Source organism: Larimichthys crocea, chromosome XI, assembly GCF_000972845.2.
Source record: "Larimichthys crocea isolate SSNF chromosome XI, L_crocea_2.0, whole genome shotgun sequence".
NCBI classification, from domain to species: Eukaryota; Metazoa; Chordata; class Actinopteri; family Sciaenidae; genus Larimichthys; species Larimichthys crocea.
In genome coordinates, this window is record NC_040021.1 from 1,880,757 (window position 1) to 1,905,828 (window position 25,072).

The following is a 25,072-nucleotide window of genomic DNA, read 5'->3' on the forward strand; positions in this document are numbered from 1 at the left end:
ACAGGAAAGATGCAAAGATTGTTCTCAAGCCAATGAGAGTGACAACCAACATGAATACCATTATGAATACCCCTGAAGGTACATCCATTTCAAATACTGAGCTGGAGAATGCAAAATCCAAGGTTGCCAACACTGCAGTGTGTTACAGCAGAGACAGTCCCCATCGCCTGCTGACCTTAGATAATATTAATGTTTGTGAAATTTAATTAAACTTCATATTTCCTTAGAGATCCTGTTATTTCAGGCTTAATTGTACTTGCAACTTCCTCATGTGTGCCTCCATTCAGAGCTGGAAATGGAAAAATCTGAAGGCCTCAATATTTTTTATACTTAGTGTACTTGTCCATGTGGGAGGATATGAAACACAAAACTATCAGAGTGAACATTTTCATGTTGGTGTTAAAATGAAAACCTAAGGTTACTTCTTTTTTACATAAAAAAGATGATCTGCTTTCTGTTTTTATTATTGCTGCACACAATGACGGAACCGCAGCTCGTTCCATCTCCCCTCATCATGGCGAGGACATCCATCTGATATCATCATCAGAAATCGTCAGAATATTTGCTGTTCCCTGCCATGTGGGAAAAATTACATTCACTTTTCTCCAATTACGCATCTATGCACCATTGCTTCGAATTGATTTTTAACAAGAACGAGACTCTTTCCAGGGATAATTTAGGCAGTATTTGTAGCTTACCATAGCTCACTCCAGCTGTGCTTTCGCTGTAAACAGCTGCAGGCACGGGCAATCTGACAACAGCATGCGTCAGTCTTTAATGGTAGAGACAGGAAGATGTTCTGTTTGTCATCACTTTCAGGTAAAGTGTTGGGATGATGACTCAAACACAAATGGAAGAATGTCCTCACACTTAATTATGAACGGGAATCAAAGCCAAGTGCTTGTAGGAAAGGTGCTAACCATCACACTCACAGATAGGTTGATGTGCCATCATAATGCCACCCTACCTCCATAACACATGCAATTACAAATGGAATATCAAGAACGCAGTTTGACTTGTGCACTTAAACATATCTGAAAACGCTACATACTTCCTCTCTTCCAGGGTTTCCCAGGAAATTGGTTGGCAGAGGTTGTAGGCGTTTTTGGCAATAGTTAGGCAATAGGGGTTTCAGGGCGCTTTTACTATGAAACTCTGCGGGGAAGCATGCTATAAGCATGCTGTAAATATGGTCATTTCGAAGGGATCGATTTCAACAGTTCTAGCCAGTGCTGGTTATACTGTGAGTTAAGGTTGATTAATACATCTAAAAAGTGAAAGTTCATGTTGTTTTCAATTCCCTGCTACACAGTGTCTGTGTGTGCTATATACCAACTATGCCAATGAATCAGCTTACACATTAGGTAATCTTTTCAACTCATTTTCTATCATCTTCAGTTAAAGTTAATGTTTTCACAAGCAGTATTTAATATTGGGACTGAACTAAAAAAAAATCTGACTTTGCCAGTTACAAAGCACACAAAACAATGTCACGAGATGATTCAGTCCATGAAGAGAAGATGCTCATACAAGTGTGGCTGATCCACAGTTAACTCAACCATGTCAATAGGCAAATATTTGAGCTTAAAATATTCAAGACAACAGCATTCCAGATTTGTGCCATGAAAGCGCTGATTGTGTCACTGTAGCTTCACCTGCTTCATATGTACTCTCACATTCCAGTCTCACTTAGCTAAGCCTCACCAGTGATAGAGGTTAGAGACCTAAAGAACAATAACACAACACTGCTAAGTAAAGAGCACATACTACTTGACTTGGATCACAGTCACACTGCGAGTCCAGGTGTCCCTATCAAGGTTTTTGACATCTAACACACACACACACACACAGTACGTGAAGTTAGCGTCTTTGTTACACCACACCATCAAGAGCTTCATGATCTCACCATTTTCAACTCATAAAACATAAAAAAACAAAAAGTGAACAGAACTGAATCCTGATGCTTGTAACTTTAATAGTGCACAATTCACCAAAAACAACAGCATCCACCACATTTAACTGACACACTGTACCTCCTACTGTACCCAAAATACTTTATCTTATGTATGCGTGGGTCTTCTTCACTAATAAGAGTAGGACTGAATACAAGATTGACAGGTGAATTGTAGAGGCTACAGCGATGCAGGTGTTGGACTGTAGTGAAGAGGGAACTGAACTTGAAGTTGAAGCCCTAAATATACCAGTCAAACCTTCCAGCCCTCCTGTATGTTTTTAAACCTTGGGGATTGACCAAAGGAATGATATAACTGATCCAAGCAACTGAAATTAGTTTCCTTCGAAGGAGTCTGGGCTTAGGGACAGGGTGTGAAGTGTGGAGCTTGGAGTAGAGGTGCTTATGGGAACAAAATGTTCAAAACTTAGCTAAACTTGTGCATGAAATTTTATTTTCAAAAATAAGGATCTGACCTGATGTGAAAGGGATTCAAGGACAGTCAGACCCAATTCAAATGGACCTGAATAATTAGATCTGATTCAAAATGTGGCCAACCCAAACCGATTCTAAAAGTGCGAGAACACCAACAATGACTACAGAATGATGGGCACAGAACACCTGGAATTGCATGGACCTGTGAAGACATCTTTCTGGGGTAAAATCACTGCTTATTCACAGTGAGAAGAGTGAGAAGAAACCAGTAGAGGTGGTTTAGGTATCAAATTGGGGCTCACAAAGGATGGTACCTGCTAGCAGGCATGCCCAACAGAGAGGAGACCCAGAGTAGACCTAGAATGCATAGAATGTTTATTTAACTCATCTGGCCTAGGAATGGTTGGGGGGGAGCGGAGAATGTAGCAATGGAGAAAGGTGTTGGGGATCGTTTTCTACTTTATTGAATAGATGGATGTCAGTTCAGCCAGCAAAAACTCACATGAATGATCCTCCAGAGAAATTACTTTTTTTTATTTTCATTTAATTCCATCAGTATAACTAATGTGATCGTTACCAAATGATGAATGAGGCATATTTAGATGTGAATCAAATGAGCCAGTAAAGGGGAGCAGGCCTTTAAACCAGCAGCTCTAACTGATGACGTCTTACGCTGTAGGAATGCCTTGTAGTTGAAATGATAACTGAGGCTTGGGGGGGGGCTTGTGGTCCAGTTCCTGTTGCCCCTTAAATTCCTGCTTTAAATGCTGCTGATCTGACGCAGCACACACAGCGGTAGTCTTGCTTTACTGAAGCCAGGGGTCAAAGATTCTTGCCACACGTTTGTCATTAATTGGGAGCAACTGGCCCAAAGGGTGATCAAAGGAGCGGCTGTAGACATGTAAACACTGTCCAAGGCTTTGAGGAGGGAAGCTGTGTGGAGGCTGGATCAGCACACTGACAAGTCAAGGACCTCATATCATATCAAGGATTTCACACCCTCTAGAACTTGCAGCTTTCTTTCTTTTATAATCCATCCTTGGCAAGTCTTTCCTAGAAGTTACTCTGTGAACAGCAACTCCTCATTTTGAGAGGTTGGAACTCTTATTCTTACATGCCATTGAAGCTATATGATAATTACACAGTGATTTTGAAACCCAAAGTGCCATAGGCATTCATTATTGACCCTGGTTTTAAAAAAATAATCTAGACTTTACATTTGAGATTTTCCAGAGCTTTCAATTGCACTTCACCATCTTCCTCAAAAAATTGTTCATTCATACTTTGCCATGATGGCAACTGAGCTCTCTCCATTTTTATTAGACCACAAGAGGTGCTTGAAATCCCCTGCAGCGCTAATAAATCAAATTTGAGCTAAGATGTTTTTGATGGTTTTTTTTTCCCTGAAAGATTTTTATAGCTGCACTACAACCCTAACTCAGCCTGACATATTTTGCATCTGTTTAATGTACATCTTTACTCTAATGTGGAACAGAGACAGAGTAGATATCACAGCAGCTGCTGTGATCTCCTCTGAAGGAGACCGAGAGATAAACCCAGCTTGGACTGGCTCCAGCTCCTGGCTAATGTCCGGAGTCTTTGTCCGCATCAATGATGCTTGGTGCTCAAACGCAGTCAATGGATGGACACCCTCCATTTACCCTAACCTTTATTTATTTGAGGCGGATGTGGCTTGGATGTAGAGCGGGTCGTCCACTAATCAGAAGATCGGCAGTTCGATCCCTTGTTCGATCCCCTCTAGTCTGCATGTTGAAGTGTCCTTGGGCAAGATACTGAGGCTGTGCCATCAGTGTGTGAATGTGTATGAATGGTTAGCTCCTTAAACTGAGGAGCCAGTTGCATGGCAGTCAATGCCATCACTGTGTGAATGGGTGAATGAGATACGTACTGTAAAGCGCTTTGAGTGGTCAGAAGACTAGAAAGGCGCTATATGAGTACAGTCCATTTACCATTTAATTGTCTGTTATGTTCTAAAGATGTTCAGATTGTAAAGCCCTCTGAGGCAAATGTACTTTGTGACTTTGGGCTATACAAATAAAATTGATTTGATTTGATTTGATTTAAAGGAACTACAAACTTTCATTTCTTGTACAACTTCGTGCTGTCCAATGATAAATAAATTACTGTGATCCTTGATGAAGTCTAGTGGGTTTGTCGCGCTTGGCCAGCAAGACGAGTTTGTGCAGATGGACCCACATCACACCAACATTACTGATCAGCTCATGCAGCAGAGTTCTCTAGTGATCGTTAACATCTAATGAGTCAGCAACAAAACTTATTGAAAACATGCGACATGAAATAGCTGCCCCGTACAGCTGTCAGACTGTCGCTTCCTTTAAATAAAAAATAAACTCAACACAGGATTGACAGACTCGTTGTTGTGGATTTATTTTTGCAGTGTGTGAGCTCGGCATGCGGCGGACTGGCAGACTAATCATCCGCTCTGCGAGACACATGCTGCTTCTGCTGCATCTGTCAGCCAGTGGCATCCCTGTGGCTGGAGCCTGTGCTGAGGCAGCAATCTGCACAGACAAAAGTCTTATCAACACACGCAAACAACAGTCTGAACCCCCCCCCAAATCTAACAGAACAGACACACAGCGCCATTCATTCTCTGTCTCTGCCTCGTAGGTCCGCTTTAAATCAAATCAATCAAAGGGGAGCGATGAATCATGGTGCAAATTTATCAAAACACGGGATGACTTCTGTGTCTCACAGATGGGCCTCAGGTTCACTCTCTCTGAATGTGGGTCTGCTTTTAATCATGTCCTCTAAACCAGAATGCCCTCAATCACTCAACCACAACAAGCAGATCTTCGCAGATCACATTCACACCCTGTGTGACCCGCTGTTTGGATGATGACATTGTTAAATGAAGGCTGAGGAGGCCAAGCACTGTGGCTGAGAATGTAGCAGGCGTTCAGCCTGAGGATGGGCTGCAGCCGTCCTCACTCAGCGAATGTGAGGGACGTGTAGCATCTTCTCCGGATGTGGATGAACCCACTCACACGTTTGTGCATGCCTTCGTACAATGAGACCACTTCTTCAGGGGAAATTGTGGTTTAATGTGGTATAATTTGTGCTGAAAAGGCCAAACTTGAGTTTTGAGTGAGATCCTGAATAGAGAGGCGTGCAGGATTGTAGAGCCAACAAAGGGAACTGCAGGTGACACGCAAGTGACACATCTGGCGTCTATCACAAATATCAGACATGGAACACAATGTACTTTACAAAAAATCTTAATGAGAAGTCCAAGGGTGGTGCAGTGGTTAGCACTGTCTCCTTACACCAAGATGGTTCCTGGTTTGAACCTCGGCTGGAGTCTGTGTAGAGCATGTTCTGCCCGTGTCTGCTTCGGTTCAGAATAGGCTTCAGGCCTCCATGACACTGATGAAGCGCTTACAGAAAATGAATGGGTGGATGGAGAACGTTGTGTATTGACTAAAGACTTAAGATTTCAGCCAAGCACTATATGATTTTATCTGTCGACTGCCAACACCAACTAAGCCAGACTGGAACAGACCTGGTCCCATCAGTCGTCAATGGCCTATAACACCTGACTTGAAACTGAAACTTCTCCAATTACAACCATGATTCCAAACACGTTGAGCCGCTGGGTAGAACATAAATGAATACAATGATGCAAATCCTGACCTATATTCAAATGAATGCAGATATTTCAAACAGATAAATGTAGTCTTGTAAATATACACTCATTCTGAGTTTGATGCAGTCTGTTTTTATTCACATTTTACACAGTTGGTGTGGTTTTATGATGAAAGATTATTTTTTTTACAGTGTACAGATGTGCTTGCTTGCACTCCTTGGCTTGTTTCCCCATAGTGTTCATGTTTGCTTGTTAACTGGTTAATCATGAGTAAACGGCCACAGCAGAGAGGTAGAGCAGGAAGATAAACCCTCCTATTTCTTATCAGATTCTCCTCCGTGGCAAAACAGCTCCTGTTTTGTTTAAACACGTGGTCTATGCAAATAAAAGCCCGCCGTGTGGAGCATGAAGTCACTGCCAGTGAAGTCACCGCTAGCGATAAGCCCAGCATGGTGTTTGACATGCGGGGTGCCTGAATCGCCATCTGTGTCGAGTACAGAGGCACACCCAAAACAGAAGGAGATATTCCCTGAACGCTCCTAGCCAGGGTGGGGGACCTGAGCCGAGGAAGAAACAAAGCGACAGGAGAAGGAACTGGGGCCAGATCCACGGTGGGGGGTGGAGACCTGCAATTATACAAGCCAGCGGAAGCAGCTACCTCTCCCTCTCACACAAAACTCAGACTTATGAAAAAGAAGATCACGTTTCCACAGCTTTTGTGTGGCTCTGAGTGTTCGGTTCCTATACCTTTTGTATAGGAAGCACGAAGACAAATCTCCAGTCTTAGCAGCCTGGTTGAGTCAAGCTATTCCCACAAGGCACAATAGGGCCAGCTAATAGCATTCCTGTAATGGCAGCAGAAAAGCTGTGGACAAACATTTACGGTTGGCCAGATTGAGTTTTAAAGAGCCCCTTTTCTCCTCCTGTCCTTGTCCCATTCAGACAGGTCAGTGGGCTCCTCCCTGGTGTTTTGTGCAATGCCATTCACGGTGCTCCATCACTCAGTTGCCTCCAACTCTCCCCTGTTCTCTGCTTACTCAGCTGGTCACTGATGGAACACTGACCATGGGCAAAGGGTTTTCCACATGGAGGAAAAAAGTGTTAAAGCCAGACAAAAATGTAAAAACTGCCAGAAACCGTGAAAAAAAGAAAAGAAAAGGAGTACACACTCTGAGGTATGAAGGGAATATTGGGAATTTTTCAACTCAACTCAACTACAGTATGTTTTATGATCACCCAGATCATGTCTTTAATCACAATAATGGAAAAGTTAATGCAAACTCAAATACTAAGTCACAACACTGATTTGTTCTTATCCCTTATCTTAAAGGAAAATTATTGATTTCTTACAACTGGTGTGGTGCTGGTTACAAAGCCATCAGCTGTGTAGTTCATGCTCAGTATCATAAGCTTATCAATGTATCATCTGCTGCTAAATGTTAAGCTGTGATTGTACTCACCAAAAAAAGAAGAAGCTCTGAACCAATCGGCTATCATCTGATGGCAATTTAGCCTTTGGGCATCGGCTAGAGTTTCTGGGCTGCCAGTGTAGTCAGGATATCCGGAAAAAGAATAAAGACATCTGGGCCAAGACTTCCTCTGCAGTCTGATTAGCAACTTGATACACGAGAAGGACAGGAAATACACATTTCTATTAATATCTATAAGCGGAGATCTGCATATGAAGGCAGATAACTTCAAAAAAAGCTTAATTGTCATCAGATAATAGTCAGTCAAGATTGCATTTCAGCTCATGTGTTCCACCTTCATACAGATTGTTGCAACCAAAGCCTGCTCAAACATCACCAGTCACTACTGACGCTATGAAACCAGAACGCTATCCTAACTAAAAAGATGATGGTAAAAGCCATAAAACTAAAACTCAATTAGTGATAATAACACATGCAGGATGGAACAGTCCTAAACCTTGAACACCCAACAAACCTCTGTGATGTACTCACTATGACTGAGGGCAGTATAAGGATTAATATAGGCACAAGTTAGAGGGTTTGGTAAAACAAATGATTAGAACCTAAAGATATTTTATATTTTCTTATCAAGTTAAGCTTATTTCCTTATTCTGTAGGGGAATGATGTGCCAGAACATAAGGGTCCACCCTGAAGTTGATTCCTTAGTTATAGTTGTTTGATATTTTGAGTTTTGTAAATAAACCATTTTTTCTTTTGTACATAACACTTGTAAGTGGCTACTTGGGACTCGGGGAAGATTGGGACACCTATTTCGTATTATGTTCTAGGCCCCTAGACTGGGGCATAACAGGTACGAGGAAGCAAATGTAGATAAGAGAGTTTTTACCTGGACAAATAACTGAAACAAAAGAGGGGCCGGGATTGGCTGCTTGGACTACAAACATGCTGTTTTTGGTAACCACAAAACACAGGAGTGTACAATGATCACAAGCTAAAGTTTCTCATTCTCTGTCTTTAGAACACGAGTCAGCACCAGTGTCATGTTTAGTCACCTAAGGATACAAGACAGGGGTCACATCCTGCTTGCTTTAATGTGATGATATCAGTTAGATTTCACAGGAGAACGTCCCCTGGAGCACGGGTCTCATCAAACAAGCCAAGTTTTGTCAACATATCGAGTGTCAGGTGAGTTTGGTCAATAGATCGGTTTGCATGGCATCGGTACAGAAGTGTAACCCAATAAACTTCATTTTCTGTTCATCCTCAGGTACTTAATACCTGTGGATAAGGGTAAAGATAAGAATGTTGTTTATTGACTGAATCCTGAACAAAACCAGTTCAAGAACCAGATCTAACTTGGCGGAAAACAGGTACTCCTGATCAGCGCCTCTCTTCCTAATACTTAGTGTTTGGAGCCACGATTGTGGATCAGTGTTTTTTAAAACCATTTTCCCTCTGCTTAGCATCTTAGCATCATTTTGCTCTCTGATTTAGAACCAAGCTGATTTCCTTGAGGGACAACACTTCCCGCAGAAGGCCCGTTCACCCAACTACTGTCAATCAAAGGTGGACATAAAACATTCATGTCCTGTTATCGCAGCTACTTAGCCAACTTCTTGTGGACATCATCGTGTTTGATCACAGCTGGGCGGCTTGCCAAGAGCACAACCTGACATGATGCTGCTTAACATTCTGTTGTATTGAGGTAACTGCTCATAGAGAAATTACTTCTACAATGCATTACATAATATATTACATACATACAGATACAGTATGCCATTACAAAACCACAGAGAATACATTTACAATGAAATCTGAAACTATACATAGCAGGGCTAACTGATAAGCTATGGTTATATCGTGTCAAATGTTATATATAGTATTACGCCATGTACTGTTGCTCCAAAATGACAAACCATGATTCCACCAACAGCCCATTTCCACTTAAATGTCACTCCAGCAGCCAGTCACTTATGTTTACTATGGGCAACGTTATGATTGCCATTCTGTCTGATGCTATAGAGCCACCAAAGTTTGGAAGTGACATAGAGCTAGTAGCCCTGCGCTATTTAGCTATTCAGCGGTCTTGAGGTTCTTGGCAAGGAAGTGTTTCCTTCCTTGTATGGCACATTTTGCATACATCATGAGCGGCGCCTCCGTAGGCAGAGGACATGTGCCTGCACATTCATCCCTGCTGATACGGCCTCTTTCTCCTTAACACTTCTGCTGCTCACAACAGCAGAATGTCAGCTCTGCAAATACAAGAATCATGTGATTTGAATGAATTAACCAGGCCAAACTACACACTTCCCCTTTAGCTCCGCTCCTCTGGGGATTGTTAAAACCTCTTCTATGCGTGTGTTTGGTAGACCGGCAACTAGCATGAATGAACTTTCATTTCATTTGGACGTGAACATTTTAAAGTTGGTGGGTGCTGTGCTATTGGTAAGTTCGCCTGAAAACAGCAATCACCAACTCATATCTAAAACATAATACATGCATCATATAAATGACCAATAAAGTGTCTATAAAAAAGTCTATAAGAGAACCTCATTCAAATATGGATAAACATATGTGATATGAAATAATATAACACATGTACATGCTTTACTGACATGATGACATGATTCCAAAAAAACAGACCACAAACATTTCTTCTTAATTACCAGACATTCCCGGTGAAACCCAGCCTACTCTGTGAGCACTTCCACTTTCTCACCAAAACTCAGACTGTGTGTGTCAACACACTCTGAACAATGAGTGCAGAGTTTTGGTTAGAGGATGGTTCCTCCTCCTGGGACTCTACGTGACAACCACATGTAGCCCCCTCCACCTTCAGGGACTCCCATGGTGACTAACAACCCCCATCAGCTGGCAAACAGTGTTTAGTTGTTATGCCTCCAACAGTGAGAGCTGCTGATAACATCCAACTGTTTGTTTAGTACATTAGGAAAGAGGCGGATGCTTTTACAACATTTAACATTTATTAATATCACAAGTGAAAGTATGCAACCTCTGTTATTTACAGTTCATTATATCATATAAAGGGACAGGGGGCATTTTATTTATATTCTGTTTAATATTTGAGAATAGGGTGGTAGTTCCGTGTCGACTAATGCTACATATTTTACAAAGCCATCATACATTCTCTATGTATAATCTTAACCTGAAAAAGAAACAGTAACTATGGCGATCAAATAAATGTAGTTGTAGGGGAAAAAAGTTACATAATATCTAATTATGTTTTTCTGGATATTTCTGCCACAGCTCGAACACTGTCTGCCTCTTGAGGTAGCTTTTCTCAATAAAATCTTCCATCACAGTGTATGTTCTTTTATTGATATGTGTGTACTGCATTTCTGACAAATCTAAAATGCTGTATCTGCAGCTCATAAGTGATTAAAATACATGACAAATTGATCTACTTCACCTTGCGGCGTCACAATGTATCATTACTGACGATAACCGATATGAATTATTGATATAATATTAGCAATGCATGTGTGAAATCATGTAAATAATCCAGTCTATACATATCTCTTGGGAGCTGCTATTAAATGTCTCACAATAAGATGGTTGAAACCTGAACCACATATAATATATGGCTTACAGTATGGGAACTGTATGAGATGGAACAAATACATAAAGAATAAGGCTACAGAGACCCACATTTATAAAGAGGTGGAGCCCTGTAATGCAATAAGGAAGTTTTTCACTTTTTGTAATTATTATTTTGTTGTGTTTTACTTATTTATGTATTTTGTTTCATTTTGTGTATGTAGGTATATATTGATGTAGATATCAAAGCAGCTGTAAATGTGTGGAGTGAAATGTTACGATGGAAATAAAATATGAGTTCTAATAACCCAGTGTAATTATTATCCCAAAAAAACATATAATAAAAGTCAAAAATTACATTTAGAAAAAAAAAAAAGATATCACGGTAATAGTGTTAAGTTAGTTCTTTTGGCCACGATAGTGATAAAAATATAGCATCCTGACTGCCCTGACTTCACCACATTCATGCACACATCCAAAGTTCGACATCCAGTTCTATTAACAGATTAACTACATTATCCACAATGACCTAAGCGATACCAAAAGATATCAAAGGAAGAGCTACTCGTATGCAAACCCTAAATCTGATGGTGGACACACATCATGTCTCATCACACTGGGCACTTGCCTCTGTAATGTAGTGATGTGATGTAGAGAAATGTAAAGAGGATGTAAAAATGTCTGTAAAGAGTCTCCATGGAAATGTCTCCGTCTTCCTCTGTAATCACTACTTGGCATTTCACCATCACGGCGGTACAATGACAGCCAGGTGTCTCTGAGCCTGTTTAGCAGCTCAGTGGCAGAAAAGCTCATTTCCATCTGAAACTGAATATCCTGTAATTAGAGTAACAATAAATAATTATATACAAGTTCTCTTTGAAAGCTGCACTGACTCATTTGTGCAGCGAGTTCAGCAGAAAATTCTAACTCCTCCGAAACTCACCAAGATCAGTGAGAGCAAAACTGGCCCAGTGAAGGTCAGCAGACACACCCAGAGGTTCATTGTTGCCCTTAACTTAAAAAGGTACATATGCTAGGTTGTTAGCCAGGGTACTAGCCATAGAGCTCAAGTAACTGGTCAATGAATTCAATAGATCAATGGGAAAAGAATCCAACCAAACCAAATATTTTGATGATTCATGAAATGTCAAATATTTGTTGCTTCCAGCTTCTCGACAGTAATGATTTGCTTCTTTTTTTCTTTTTTTTTTTTTAATTATCTGACACATGAATGAAAATCCTGTCAGATAAGTTGTCAGCTTGAGCACCTGAGAATTGTCATGGACAGATTTCATCATCTTCTGACATTTTAGAAATCAAACAACTGATTAACCAGACAAATGTCAAAGTGGACAATCATGAGACAAAAATAATAAAACAATACTAATGTATTCAAAGAAAGGAAACCAAAAATGAATCCCACATCTTTTCTTGGGTTTCCCCTTTATAGCAAATGTTAAATGTTATTTCCCCCAGAAAGAAAGCCTGAAAGTCCTTTTGACCACAGACTGAGGGCTGGTTTCTGAGGGGGTTTCTGAAACTTATTTCTCACATTTGATCGATTGTCTATAAAATGTCAGAAAACAGTTTAAAAAATACCCATGTCCCGGAGCCTAATGCCATGTCATCAGACTGTTTTGTCTGACCAACAGCCAAAACCCAAAGAAGAAATCCTGGAAACATTTCATCAGAATGAATTTTATTAGCATTTTTGTTCGGAAATTACTCAAATGACTCTTGATGGTTTATTTTTTAAAGTTATGTTTTTTATACCAACATCTCATGGTCTCCCTGTGTGTGAGAAGGTCAATGAGTTCGAATATGAAAGCAAATGTGGTTGAAGGCACAAAAAAAGGTTAATTTATTTTGATTTTGATAATTTGTCTTGTTTGTTTTGAAGCCACCAGTAGTGACGCTGTATCATCAGGGATTTGAGTTATTTTGTCCACCCCATGTCAAAGATGGGAAATTAAGATTTTGATGGTCTGTTAACGGCAACACACGATTGCAGGAAGAACACATACGCAGGTCATTTACAAAAACAAAACTGTTGTAGATTGTATCCCAGGTGAGAGAGGCCCAGCAGTGCAGATTTGCATTGCACTTGATAACAAGCAGCAGAGTGAAACCCACCTCGCTGTGTGTCATGCACTGGGCGTGTTTGCTCAGGGTGTCGGGGGGGACTGTTGACTGTGTCTGTGGGAGGATTTTGCATTGCAAATGTGGGCTGAGGGACCTGTTTGAACACCCAACTCTCATGGTCATCAACAAGACAGCACCGGGTATATATGCTCCCACCCCCCCAACACACACACACACACACACAGTCAGAGAACTTTCCTGATACAAACTCGATCCTTCTCTTTTAACAGAAATGGAAGCTGCTCCCTGTGTTTGTGTTTTAATGATCACATCTTAATGCATGAGAAAAAAGTGGAGGCAGATGGGAACAGGGATGAGAACAGCGATATTACAATGATAATGTTGTCACCATGACATCCTGTACCTGGGGAAATATATTCCATTCAACCTCGAGAAAGCATTCAAATGTATTTAATCATCCTGATAAACACGCTCTTTAATTTTAACAGAGTTTGTAAAGCAGAACATTTGTGGCTGCAGCAAGTTGAGGCTACACTCTTCAGTGCTGCATTCAAGGCACATGACAAAAAATGGGAGACACACGTACGCAACAATGATGATGACAACTTTCAGTTCCCGAATGACTTCAGAGTAATTCAGTGTGACACCGTTTTATATTTAAACCTTAAAATGACTCATCTCATCAGGTGACGCCTTCAGAAAATATGACACAACAATCAACAACAATCCACAACAATCAACAACAATCCACTGACTTCCTGTAAAACAAACTGTTGTGTAGTCGAGAGGTCTTCAAGGGTTCTATCTCTAAGCCTGAGACTCGGATCAGGCCAGGTCCACATTATTACATGTTCAGTCTCATGAGGATCGGGTAAGATCCAGATCAATCGCCTCAGGTCTACGCTTGCTATCATCTCTGATCATGTGAGGCATCATGGGTATGACTAGGTCCACTACACTCTGTATCTTTCTTTCTTTCTTTCTTTCTTTCTTTCTTTCTTTCTTTCTTCACACTACTACTACTACTTATCTTAGTCTAAACTAATAACACCTGACTGTCCTTAGACTCCGCTTGGATCAGGTCTGTTGTTTCTTTTAACTTCAACACTGTTACGGTTCAGGTCGGAATCCTACAGGTCAGATTTGCAGGCAAGTCCTGAATTTTTGAGGTGATCCAAAACTGCTGTTAACAAAATGTATTTCTTACATAATGAAGTGTAGCCATGTAGTCAGAACGGACGCAGGTCTCTACATTTTAGTTGACGTGAAAATAACCCTAAAGACTCTAACAAACAAAATATAAATAACACCGAAGTCATAAAATTCATTTCAATTGATGGATTCGGAGGCCCTGAAGTGATATAACCAGCATAGTTAACGTCGTCTAAGAGTTGCATAGCTGTACGCCGTACATTTATTTAACTACGACTGCATAAATGAACTTTGCAAAAAGAAGGCAAAAACTAAACTTTTCAGATATGTTTGTTTTATTAAGTTATGATATGTCACATTCAAACAGAAGAGAAGTCAGCATCTGGTTTGACAAGCTGTCATTCCAAAGATTTCGTGAAAAAGTTGCCAAGTTTTTTTACATCTCATTATTCCTACGTGCCCCAAACGCAGCGCTACAATCTATTGTTCACTCCCTTTTCCCAAACCCCGCCCCCCGCTCTGAGCTCCGAGCTGTGATTGGCTGAATCTGAGTGCGGCACAGTCATCGCTCGAAGCGCCCATTCATCTCTTCACTTGGGCGTTGGACTCCGCATCTTATTAGCAACAAGGGAAATTTCTCCATTTTGCAGCCTGTCTACAGCGACACGGCCACCAATCTGGGATTTTATTACTTCTCCTGAGCTGCCAGCTTTTTCCTGCTATTTACAAAAAGCCTGCTCACTCTCACTGGACTTTGCTTTACATTTTCTCTGTGAACTTTTTGGGTTCTCTGCGCACAGAGAAGGAGACAGCAGCGAAGAGCTTTGAGTTTCAACAAAGAGGCTTGCGGGTCTTTGTTCGCTTTTTTTTTTTTGGATCGGTTGAGTTTCTTTGTTGGAGCGAAAAGCATGGGAGCGCAATTTTCAAAGGCAGCTGCAAAGGCTGAAATCGCGACTGACAAGCCCGGAGAGGCTGCTGCTTCACCCACCAAGACCAACGGACAGGTAAATGATATTTTAACATCCAGCTCTTTGCATCCATCAGGAGAGAATCTGCTCGCTCTGGAGAGGGGGGCTGCGCTCCGAGGGCGCAATCCGTGCGTAATTGTGGATAGATTGAATGGAGCTCCGCAGTGGGAGTTTAAACTGAATGGAGAGACTTGTTTTTTAAATTTGGAATAGATTATAGATTATGAGCAACAGTTGATCATTTGAGATTTCTTTTTTTCTTTTTTGTGAAAATCGTGGCGCAATATTGAGCTGATATTAAAAGGAAATGTGAGTAAATGCGCTGATATTTTAGAGGAATCTGTTTGAATCCTTTCTTCATGTAATCACTTTGAATGGTTGGATTTGGTTCAAGTCATGTGTTGAATGGTTTCTTGGTAGATCTCCTGCAAAAGAAAAATCATTTTTGGTTCAGTAGTGAAGTGCTGTGTTTCTGATCGAACTCTCCTCTTGATCGTAATTTGGAAAAATCGCTGAATAACACGAGATGCGCGACGCCAACAAAGGCTCCGTGTGCTCCGAGCACCACTCCTTTTGTTACAGATGCTCGAGTAGAAAGTGGAGATGGCAGCCTGCTATCACACAGGAGGTGAGACAGAGGCTCGGAGCCAGTGGTGCGCCCCGGAGAGCGAGAGAGGGAGGGAGGGAGAGCGAGAGGTTTGAGCTGGTCTCTATTTTAGAGTTTGGACTGAAAAAAAAACATACAAGTCAGAACCCAGTTTAAATTTCCTACATTTTAGGACGTGTGTCTGAATTCTCCGCGATCGGTTGGACTAATCTAATGAGCATCTGCTGTTTTAATGAGCAGCTGCTTTGCTTTGGCGCTCCGCTTTTCGAGCGACCAGGCACCGACCCCTTGCGATCCAGTTGAGACACTGCGCTCGCTCTGGCTCTGGATCTGAATGAAATCCAGGGCGATAGATCAGGAAACATGTTGCACTGTTTAGTCTGAAGCATGGCTGTTAATTTGTGTTTGATTGTTTCCATGTAAAGTCTCTGAAAGCTTCAAAGTAGAGTCCAGAGTGCAGGCTGAAGTCAGTCTGCTTTTGTCGGGGCTGATCTCATGGTGTCTGCTGCCCCTGGTGTCCATCGGTGGCATTGTCCGGCTCCGGTCTTTAAATCATGCCAGCTCTGTGCATGGCATTAACGGCTACTGTTTGTGTTTTCTTAGGAAAATGGCCATGTTAAAGCGAACGGGGATGCTTCTCCTGCAGCGGCCGAGAATGGCAAAGAGGAGGTGCAGGCCAACGGCAGCGCCACGGCTGAGGAGGCACCCAAAGAGGAGGCTGAGAAGGCAGAGGCTGCCCCTGCTGAGAAAGAGGCCGCAGAAGGGGAGAAGGTAGAGGCTGCATCTCCCGCTCCTGCTGAGGGTGAGGCAGCTGCCAAGGCGGAGGATGGCGCCACGCCTTCCACCAGCAATGAAACCCCAAAGAAGAAGAAGAAGAGGTTCTCCTTCAAGAAGTCCTTCAAGCTCAGCGGCTTCTCCTTCAAGAAGACCAAGAAGGAGACTGGAGAGGGAGCCGAGAACGAGGAGGCCACTGCAGCGGCGTCCACAGAGGAGGCCAAGGCCGAGGGCGCAGAGGAAGGAGCCGCGGCTGCGGGTGAGGAGGCCAAGCCTGCTGAGGGGGAGGCTGCACCTGCTGCCGAGCAGGCCAAGGAGGAGGTAGAGGCCAAACCAGAGGCGGCAGCTGCTGCAGCAGCAGAACCAGCAGCAGCACCGGCAGAGAAACCGGCCGAGGCGGCCAAGGAGGCCGCGCCCGCTGAGGAGCCAAAGGCCGAGGAGCCAAAGGCCGAGGAGAAGCCAGCCGAGGAGGCGCCCAAGACAGAGGAGGCCGCCCCGGCCTCGCAGGAGGCAGCGTCAGCGGAGGCCCCGGCTGCAGCCGCAGAGGCCGCCGAGTAAACGTGGAGAGAAGAAATTTTGGGGGAAAAAAAGGAGAAAAAAGATAATCAAAGAACATTTCCCTGTTTGTATGTTGGAGTGATGCCAGGTCCTGGCTTTGAAGAACTTGTCTACAACCAGGGATATTTTAAAGCTTTTCTTCATTTTTTTAATTTTTGGTTTCCATTCCCTCCCCTCCCCCTTACACAAAACCCATCTCGGTCCATTGTTACTTCCATTACGACGGGCTAAGGGAGGTGGGTGGCTTCAACTTGTACAACAGATAAATACATCCACACTCTGCCATATATTTTTTCATCAGTATTACTTTTGTTTTTTTTGGTTTCGTTCCTTTTGAATTTTTATACAAAATGTAAACAAAATGGTATGGACATGCCCACGGTATGAAGGAGAGGAGGGGGTGAGCTGTAAATGAAGAGAGGGGGGCGTGGTGGGGGGTTCAGGGAGGGGGAGGGGAGGAAGGGGGCCTGGGAAATGTGCCACAGACTATTATGGAAAGAGTAGTCTTAAAACAAACTATGAGACCAACATCTATTATACACCATACAGTTTACAACACTAAGACCTTTTTGAAAATACGACCACAAGACATCCCAGAGTTAGCGTTTTTTAGGAAGACATATAAACTCATAGGAGGCTTTTCACTTCTCATTAGCTGTACCAGTCAGTGATTCAGTAGAAATACAAGTTGTATAGGCTTTATTGTTTGTTGGTTTTATGACCTTAATAAAAATGTAAGTATGTATAGGCGGGGTGTTTTTAACTGTGATTATTGTACAAAATGAAAAATCTTGATCTCAAGAAGCACATGAAGTTTGCAGCTCTTTTTCCACCCGCTCATTTTTGTAAGATAACAACACGCAAAACGAAAAAAACGTCAGCCCAGAAAGACCTTCTTAAGCAATTTTGAACTCGAAAAAAAAACCAAGCTGTGATAAGTGGAATGGTTAACTGTTTATATACTGTGGTATGTTTTTGATTACAGCAGGCGATGCTTTTTCAGTGGTCTTTGACAAAAATTAAGGAATCTATCAGATGCAAATGTTTGTGTAGCATCTTGTCTCTCTCTCTCTCTCTCTCTTTCTTTTCCTTTTGTAAATACTGGAGAAGCTTTGACCAGTTTGACTTAGAGATGGAATGTAACTTTGCTTACAAAAAAATTGCTATTAAACTCCTCTGCTTAAGGTGTTCTAATTTTCTGTGAGCACACTAAAAGCAAAAAATAAATGTGAATAAAACTTGAGCTGCATCTGTCGTTATTTTGTGTCTCCCGTGCTTGGAAAGGTAGCAGCTCTGTGCCTTCCAGACTAAATCCAGGGGTTTAAACGTTATTATATAACGTAATGTGTGTAGTGTATGGCCAAAAGTATGCGGACATCTGAGAATTACACAAATATGCGATAAATCCTTGAGTTTTATGGAAAGGTTTTTGAACCCGGGTGGCAGGTATTTGCCCCCAAACATCAATTTTAGTCTAGTCTATTTTAGTTTAGCTGGATCTGTAATGATCATGTTAAAGCAATGAAGAAAACAAACAAACTGGTGACTCAAGATTGGTAGATTTGCTGTTGTCTAAAATATTGTGTGCCAAGTCAAAAAGGATGTGATAAATAAATATGACACTAGTAATCTGGTAGTAAAACTGTACAGAACAATATCCAACACGACTGCAACAGTGACTTCACGTTTCTATGGGCTGAGCGAGCCAGTCAGTCAGTTTATCAGTCTGACCTGCTTCGAAACAGGAAACGCTCACTCAAAGCCATCCAGACTTTACTGGAAGTGAATACATAATGTAGTGCGAGCAGGTTTTAACACCTTCTGTTTTTAGCTCGCCCAGGCACACATCTCATGTTGACAAGTGCAACCATGACTCATCATCTGGAATCACAGGCTTCAATGGAGGAAGTTAAACAGTCACGTTACAATGTCAGTACAGCCTACTCCAAGCAGACTTTTGGATATTTACAAATGTTTCACTGGAAGAAGTTAAAACTCAGTTTCATGTTGAGAAATATGACATAACATAAGTACAATGGGTACAACACACAGCACACATGCAAACAAGTCACAGAAGCTGCACAGTAATCACATTATGCATGTGAAGTCACAGATCATGTTTCCACCATCAGATGTTCAATGATCAATAACAAACCTGATGGACAGTGTGCACTGCTTCATGTCGGTCCCATCCAAAGCAGACTGAAGATGAGCACAGTCATCACAGTTCCTGAGTCACCTTGCACCATTTTATTATATTCAAGTGTGTCATGTGCAAACACCATCCTACCTCAGTGATGCTGAAGGTCGTCCATGAATCTCTGCACGGGCAAACTAACAGCAGAAGGTTAACATTACTAGAAAGAAGGCTATAAAGGTGTAGTTAGCTGTCTTTGCACAGGACAAACTCCATTTAAAACTCTGACACTTAACTCGATTTAACCGCTACACACACAACATTCCTGATAGAGCCCAATGCGTGGACATGTCCTAGTAATTAGAAGACGCTTTTCCATTCGGCATAGCTTAAAGTGTCGAAGGAGACACAGCCTGGAAGAACTTTACTCACGGAGTCGTCTGTTGGGTCAGTTTCCATTCAAGCCGGTGATGGACGGCGGGAAAGCTAAACAGTTTTCACCGCATTGACGTGACCTTCGCTGTGCTGTGTGTACGCCGAACTCACCACAGATAATAACTCATACTGGAAGTGTCTTATAATGCGCTTTGCTATAGATTAAAGATAATTAAAAACATGGAATGTCACCAAATCCATCCGCTGCTGTGCCTCCAGCATATGAACGCTGAGCCTGCCGTTTTCCTGGATGGCAGCGCCCCCGTGTGGCAGCACAGCCTCATCACACACACTGAGAGAGCACGTTTCAACACACGTCACGAAGAGATGGTATAAAAAGTTTTATTGACAAATGCAAAATATTACAAATTTAGACATGGAATCAATATAATTTCATCTACCCACAGTTTCCTAAAAACAAGAAAAGTCCAGGTTTCCTTCAGAAGGTCGAGCACATTGGAATAAAACAGTTCAAAGGGTATCAAAGGACGTAGTATAGCAAATTCAAGTGTTGGATTCAAGAAATCCAATGATACACTACACACACACACAGAGAGAGAGAGAGAGAGAGAGAGAGAGAGAGAGAGAGAGAGAGAGAGAGCCGCTAACAATTCACAAGAGATTTACAAGTATAAAATTGAGTCATAATAAATATAATGCTTCTGGCTGGGATTCAGTGAAGAGTCAGATCCTTGAGGGAGGACAGCACCGTCCGTGTGTGTGTGTGTGTGTGTGTGTGTGTGTGTGTGTGTGTGGATGAGAAGAACAATTCAGGCACTGCTGGTCTGCTCGGTCTTCACACTGCCAAACAGAAAAACAGAAGAGAGTTGATCTCAGGTGGAGGTTTGGGGAGAAGGGTGAACCATCTGTGTTATGTGGAAAACGTATATTGAAAATTAATATGTCAACGAGCGTTCAAGATCTTGAAGCGTTTGACAGAAGGTCAGTGTGGACTTCATGCTGTCTGGTTGGTGGTCATAATAAGCTCATTGGAAACCACATGGACAAGAAATGTAGGAGTCCTGTCCTGCACTAGAAGATGATGGGCTGCATCCAGACAGCGTGTCTACACAGGAAGTCTTTAGAGCATAATAACTGGACCTATGCATGTAAAACACAAGAAAATAGACTTGAAGTGTAAAAATATGCTTCCCTCAGGCCAAGCTTGGAAAAAGGCTTGTTTAATTCCTGGATGCCTGTGTGGTCATAATTAGGTTTGATCCCAGAGATTGAGACAAGCCTAATATCACCTTTGGAAATAACTTAAGACTACACCAAATACATAAAAAGGTCTGCCCTGGAGCTTTGAGAAGTTTGAAACTACGAGGAAAGACTCAAATTCAAACAAATTTGCCACGTCTCGTCTCTGAACTCTCTTTAACCAAACCACACACACGCAGGCTATTCTGTGTTATCTTTTCAGAACTCGTTTAATCTTTAATCTTTTCAGCCTCCCCTCAAACTGTTGGAGCCCCCTGGGGAAACCAGCCTCACACCAGAGAACCTCTGGTATAGACAAAATGAATGAGCCTTAGTATCTATTCCTCAGAATCTATAGAACATACGTTCAACTTCTGGACATCATGCGTCTCCTGCTTCACTGTGAAGTCCATGGCCACGCTCAAGTTTCCATATCACACTTTACCAAGCTGAACACCGGATCAAACTATTCTCGATGTCACAGATCATGCTCGCAGGCCCTACCTACACAGAAAGTGTGAGCAGAGGAATGTGACAAACATGACAGTCAAGCTCAAACGAGGTTTTTGAGTGGAGGAGAACTTTAAGATAGAAGCTGATCCGTTCAGTCAGACGAGTGAGAGACAGACGAGTGAGAGACAGACGAGTGAGAGACAGACGAGTGAAACAAGCGGCTCAAACGCCTCCTGTGCACACAGTGAACATAGCACACTGTCACCAGTCTGCATATTGCAGTTAAACAACCAGAACAAGCACCAGAACCAGAGCCAGGGGTAGGTTTACACAGACAGTCACTGCAGAAGGCAGACTGTACTCTAAACTGTAAAGTGAACTGAGAACAGCACTGGGGTGCTGTCAAGTGAATCTGAAGAAGACATGAGTACATACAGAAGTTGTATCTGACAAACATTTAGAGAGTTGTCACCTTTTTGAGTCAGTCTTCTCCACACTGCTGTCCTTCGTCTTCTCCTCCTCCTTTATCTCTGCATTAGGATGGAAAACATAAAAATGACTGAATCATCGTCACTGTGGAGTAATCCCTCAGTGTCCGAGTGGAGAACACCCACCTGTCTTCTTCTCCTCTCCTTCCTTCTTGTCTTCGTCCACTCTGGGCCTTTTAGCTCCCTTCTTGTGAATGGCCACGTTTTTCCTTCCTCCCTCGCCCTCGTCCTCGGAGTCAGAGAACTCTTCGTCGCAGGCTATCCTCTTATCTGTGGCTCGGACTGCAGTCACACAGAACACTCAGGTTAATGACATGAACCTAACTGTGTCATTTGAAATGTACTTTTCATATCACTTTTATTGTGAAACATTTGCATGGACATGTTTTGAAAACTTGTAACTCCTCTCATTCATGGCTTTCATTGTCCATGTTCCACTCTGGAGCGGCTCAGTCATGACATATTATTTAGTATTACTTCATATCAAAGCAGTTTGTGAACACTGGCACAGTTTACATGTGTCAGGACAGTTTGTATAGAAACTTAATGACATGTTCTGAGCTGTGCTAGAACAGTTTGTTCAGTAATACTAAAACAGGTCAGTTATAATGCAAACTGGATATGCTACATTAAACAAATCATCATTATCGTGAAGCATGACACTGTGAAGCACTCCTGTCTGTAAGAGAAGGGACAGTGAGCAGCTCTTACTGGACAAGCGTTTGTCAGGATCCTCTGCGTCCTCGTCCACGGTGTCGTCAGGGATGGGGTCCTCTGGGATGGCCTGCATCTGCACTCCAGGAGCATGAGGCAGCATCCGCAGGTTCTCAAACAGACGCTGCCTGAACAAACATGCACGAAGCCAACAATCAGACACCAACTCCAACACAGGAACAACATCACGTAACCCTAACCATGGCACCGACATGACAGGCAGAAAGAAATGCTAGAATACACATAAGATTCTAATCAAAACATGGCCTCATGATCACCACTTAGAATAATAAGCATCCCGAATGCACCACAGCTCTGCTACGAAGTGAAAGCACATACTTGATCTTGTCCATGTACTCCTGTGTGTTCTGGTTGGTCATGTTGGACGGGCTGATGTGGAGCTTGAAGTCGGGCCCAAAGTACTCAAAGTAGTCATTGTATGGCAGCTCTGCAATAGAAACATCAACGAGCAAAGTAAGCAAACTTAGCGAAGACGAACACCTGGAGGAGATTTACACGCCGCAGATAAAACAAAGTGTCAAATTATGAGCCGTTTGGAATGAAAAAGCAGCGATAACGCCGCCGTTAATATGATTTACTGCGGCTTCCTAACCTCCACTGATCCTCGCTGAGGGGAGGATGGATTGGAATGAGTGGGGAGGTCAGTTAATGTCCTGAAATTCCATTAAGAGAACTGCTGGCCCATTGGACAGGCTGTGATTACACCCCCTGTCTTTATGTTACACACACTCAGTGGAACGGTGTGCTAAGTCAGCGCCCTGCGAAGTAAAGGTAGCAATCAGGCTGTCCCTTCACAGAGGTGAAGTCAGATAATATTCCACCGCAAACAACCCACACATTTCCCGCCGCCACCACCCTCCATTCCCGACACCGCAGGCTAAAGAGAGCAACACGTTTTATTTTATGGCCATGTTCTTATGATTGTCCTAATTTAAGATTTTGCTTTATTCTTGTGTTACTACCACATGGAGGGAGTCTTGCAGCTCTGCTCTATCATTTATTTAGATATTTATATGTGTTTAGAGATCTGTGACCAACCATCAGGGATGTCTGTATCCAGAGCCACCGCGGTCTCGTAGGTCCAGCAGCGAGCCACGTTGCGGATGGTGTATCCTCCTCCGCCCAACATGAGCAGCGGGAGGTTGAAGGACTTCATGTACTCGACACACTTGGCGTGGCCTGGTAGAAACGAGACACACCATGTAACACTTCCAGCATGGTTTGTGACTCCTGCTAACTGTTGTCATCTACAGTGCGTCTGTACCGCGGATGGTGAGGTTGAAGCAGCCGAGGCGGTCTCCTGAGAGAGAGTCTGCACCGCACTGAAGAACCACGGCGCTGGGCTGGTACATCTCCATCACCTTAGCCATCACCTGCAGGGCCACAGCAGAGAGTCACACTGAGGAGGGGTTCAGATATAGACATCGTGGAGTTTACAAAGTTCTTTACAGAGCAGCAGAGGCAACAGAATGCCACACAGGTTAAGATGAAGAAAGGTATTCCTGAGGCTAGACGGCTCTTCAGCTGCTTAATGTTCAAATGCTCAGTCGAGCTGAGGTGAAAGCTGTCACCAACAACATCATTACCATATAACCATTTTCATTTCATTGGCATCCATTCTGCTTCACTTATCAAACTAGTAGCTCATATTATTTAGTAACATTATTGATTTATGTTGAACGAACTCCTGTGTTTAAGCCTACACCTTTCCTTCCCTCCGATAGCAGCTGGTCACGTTCTGTCAGACTGCAACAGTTTTTCTGTAAATTAGTCAAACGTAGCTTATTATTGCATATTAATGCTCAGATTTTTACTTTTTAATTCTCACAAATTATTTTGGAGAAAGTTAAATATTAGTACTTCTAATACTGCAGTACTTCTGCAGACCCCCTAGGGGTCACAGACCCCTGGTTGAAGACCCCTGCATTAGAACATTAATATAATATATATATATATTTGGTGAAGTAATGTCCTGAGAGCAAAAGGCCACTCTAATGGCGGGTTATTTTCTCATCCGTGTCGATGAATTAAGGATTTATTTCAATCAGAGCAGCACTGGGGATTGCTGAACAAACAGTTCTGCTGAGTTTGATTCGGTTTCTGTTTGATGATTATCTGTGAGGTCAAACGGTTTTGTTCATGGAGTCTATAGAGCCGCAGCAGAGAGCTAACAACATGTCTCATATCCTTTACACAGTGTGAGGAATCAACAGATGAAGAGGCCATTCAGGTGTAAAAAAGTACAAAGTTCAAGAGAACTTCTGAGCAAAGATGACAATTGTTCCATGATGGATGAAATGTGGATGTTTCATACATGTCGTGTGTCATACTCACAGGCTTGAAGATCTGCTCGTATGACTCATCGTCAATGCCATCACGCAGAGGGAAATTGACGGCGTAATATTTGCCTTTTCCAGCTCCAATGTCCTAAATACAGAGAAACAGATCCACCACTTCCT

General features: G+C 42.5%; 2 protein-coding genes across 4 annotated transcripts in view; one reads left to right on the forward strand and one right to left on the reverse strand.

The window, feature by feature from the left end:
• Positions 1–1,311: 1,311 nt before the first annotated feature.
• Positions 1,312–25,072, reverse strand: part of LOC113746842 (histone deacetylase 2) — a 29,281-nt gene continuing 5,520 nt past the window's right edge. For 2 of the 3 annotated variants that reach the window (XM_027284006.1, XM_027284007.1), the window contains exons 7-14: positions 24,948–25,040; positions 23,878–23,986; positions 23,652–23,792; positions 22,932–23,040; positions 22,590–22,720; positions 22,005–22,160; positions 21,863–21,920; positions 20,064–20,538 (exon numbers count right to left, since the gene is read on the reverse strand). In XM_027284006.1, the coding sequence (XP_027139807.1) occupies positions 20,508–20,538; positions 21,863–21,920; positions 22,005–22,160; positions 22,590–22,720; positions 22,932–23,040; positions 23,652–23,792; positions 23,878–23,986; positions 24,948–25,040 (828 nt within the window). In that variant the 3' untranslated portion in view covers positions 20,064–20,507. Of the gene's footprint in view, positions 1,325–10,176; positions 10,186–20,063; positions 20,539–21,862; positions 21,921–22,004; positions 22,161–22,589; positions 22,721–22,931; positions 23,041–23,651; positions 23,793–23,877; positions 23,987–24,947; positions 25,041–25,072 lie in introns of those variants that run through there. The other variant, XR_003463169.1, reaches the window with a different exon arrangement.
• On the forward strand, positions 14,831–18,414 carry marcksa (myristoylated alanine-rich protein kinase C substrate a). The gene is made up of 2 exons (XM_027284008.1): positions 14,831–15,262; positions 16,437–18,414. Exons 1-2 carry the CDS (start codon positions 15,167–15,169, stop codon positions 17,163–17,165), a joined length of 825 nt encoding a protein of 274 aa, XP_027139809.1. The 5' UTR covers positions 14,831–15,166; the 3' UTR covers positions 17,166–18,414.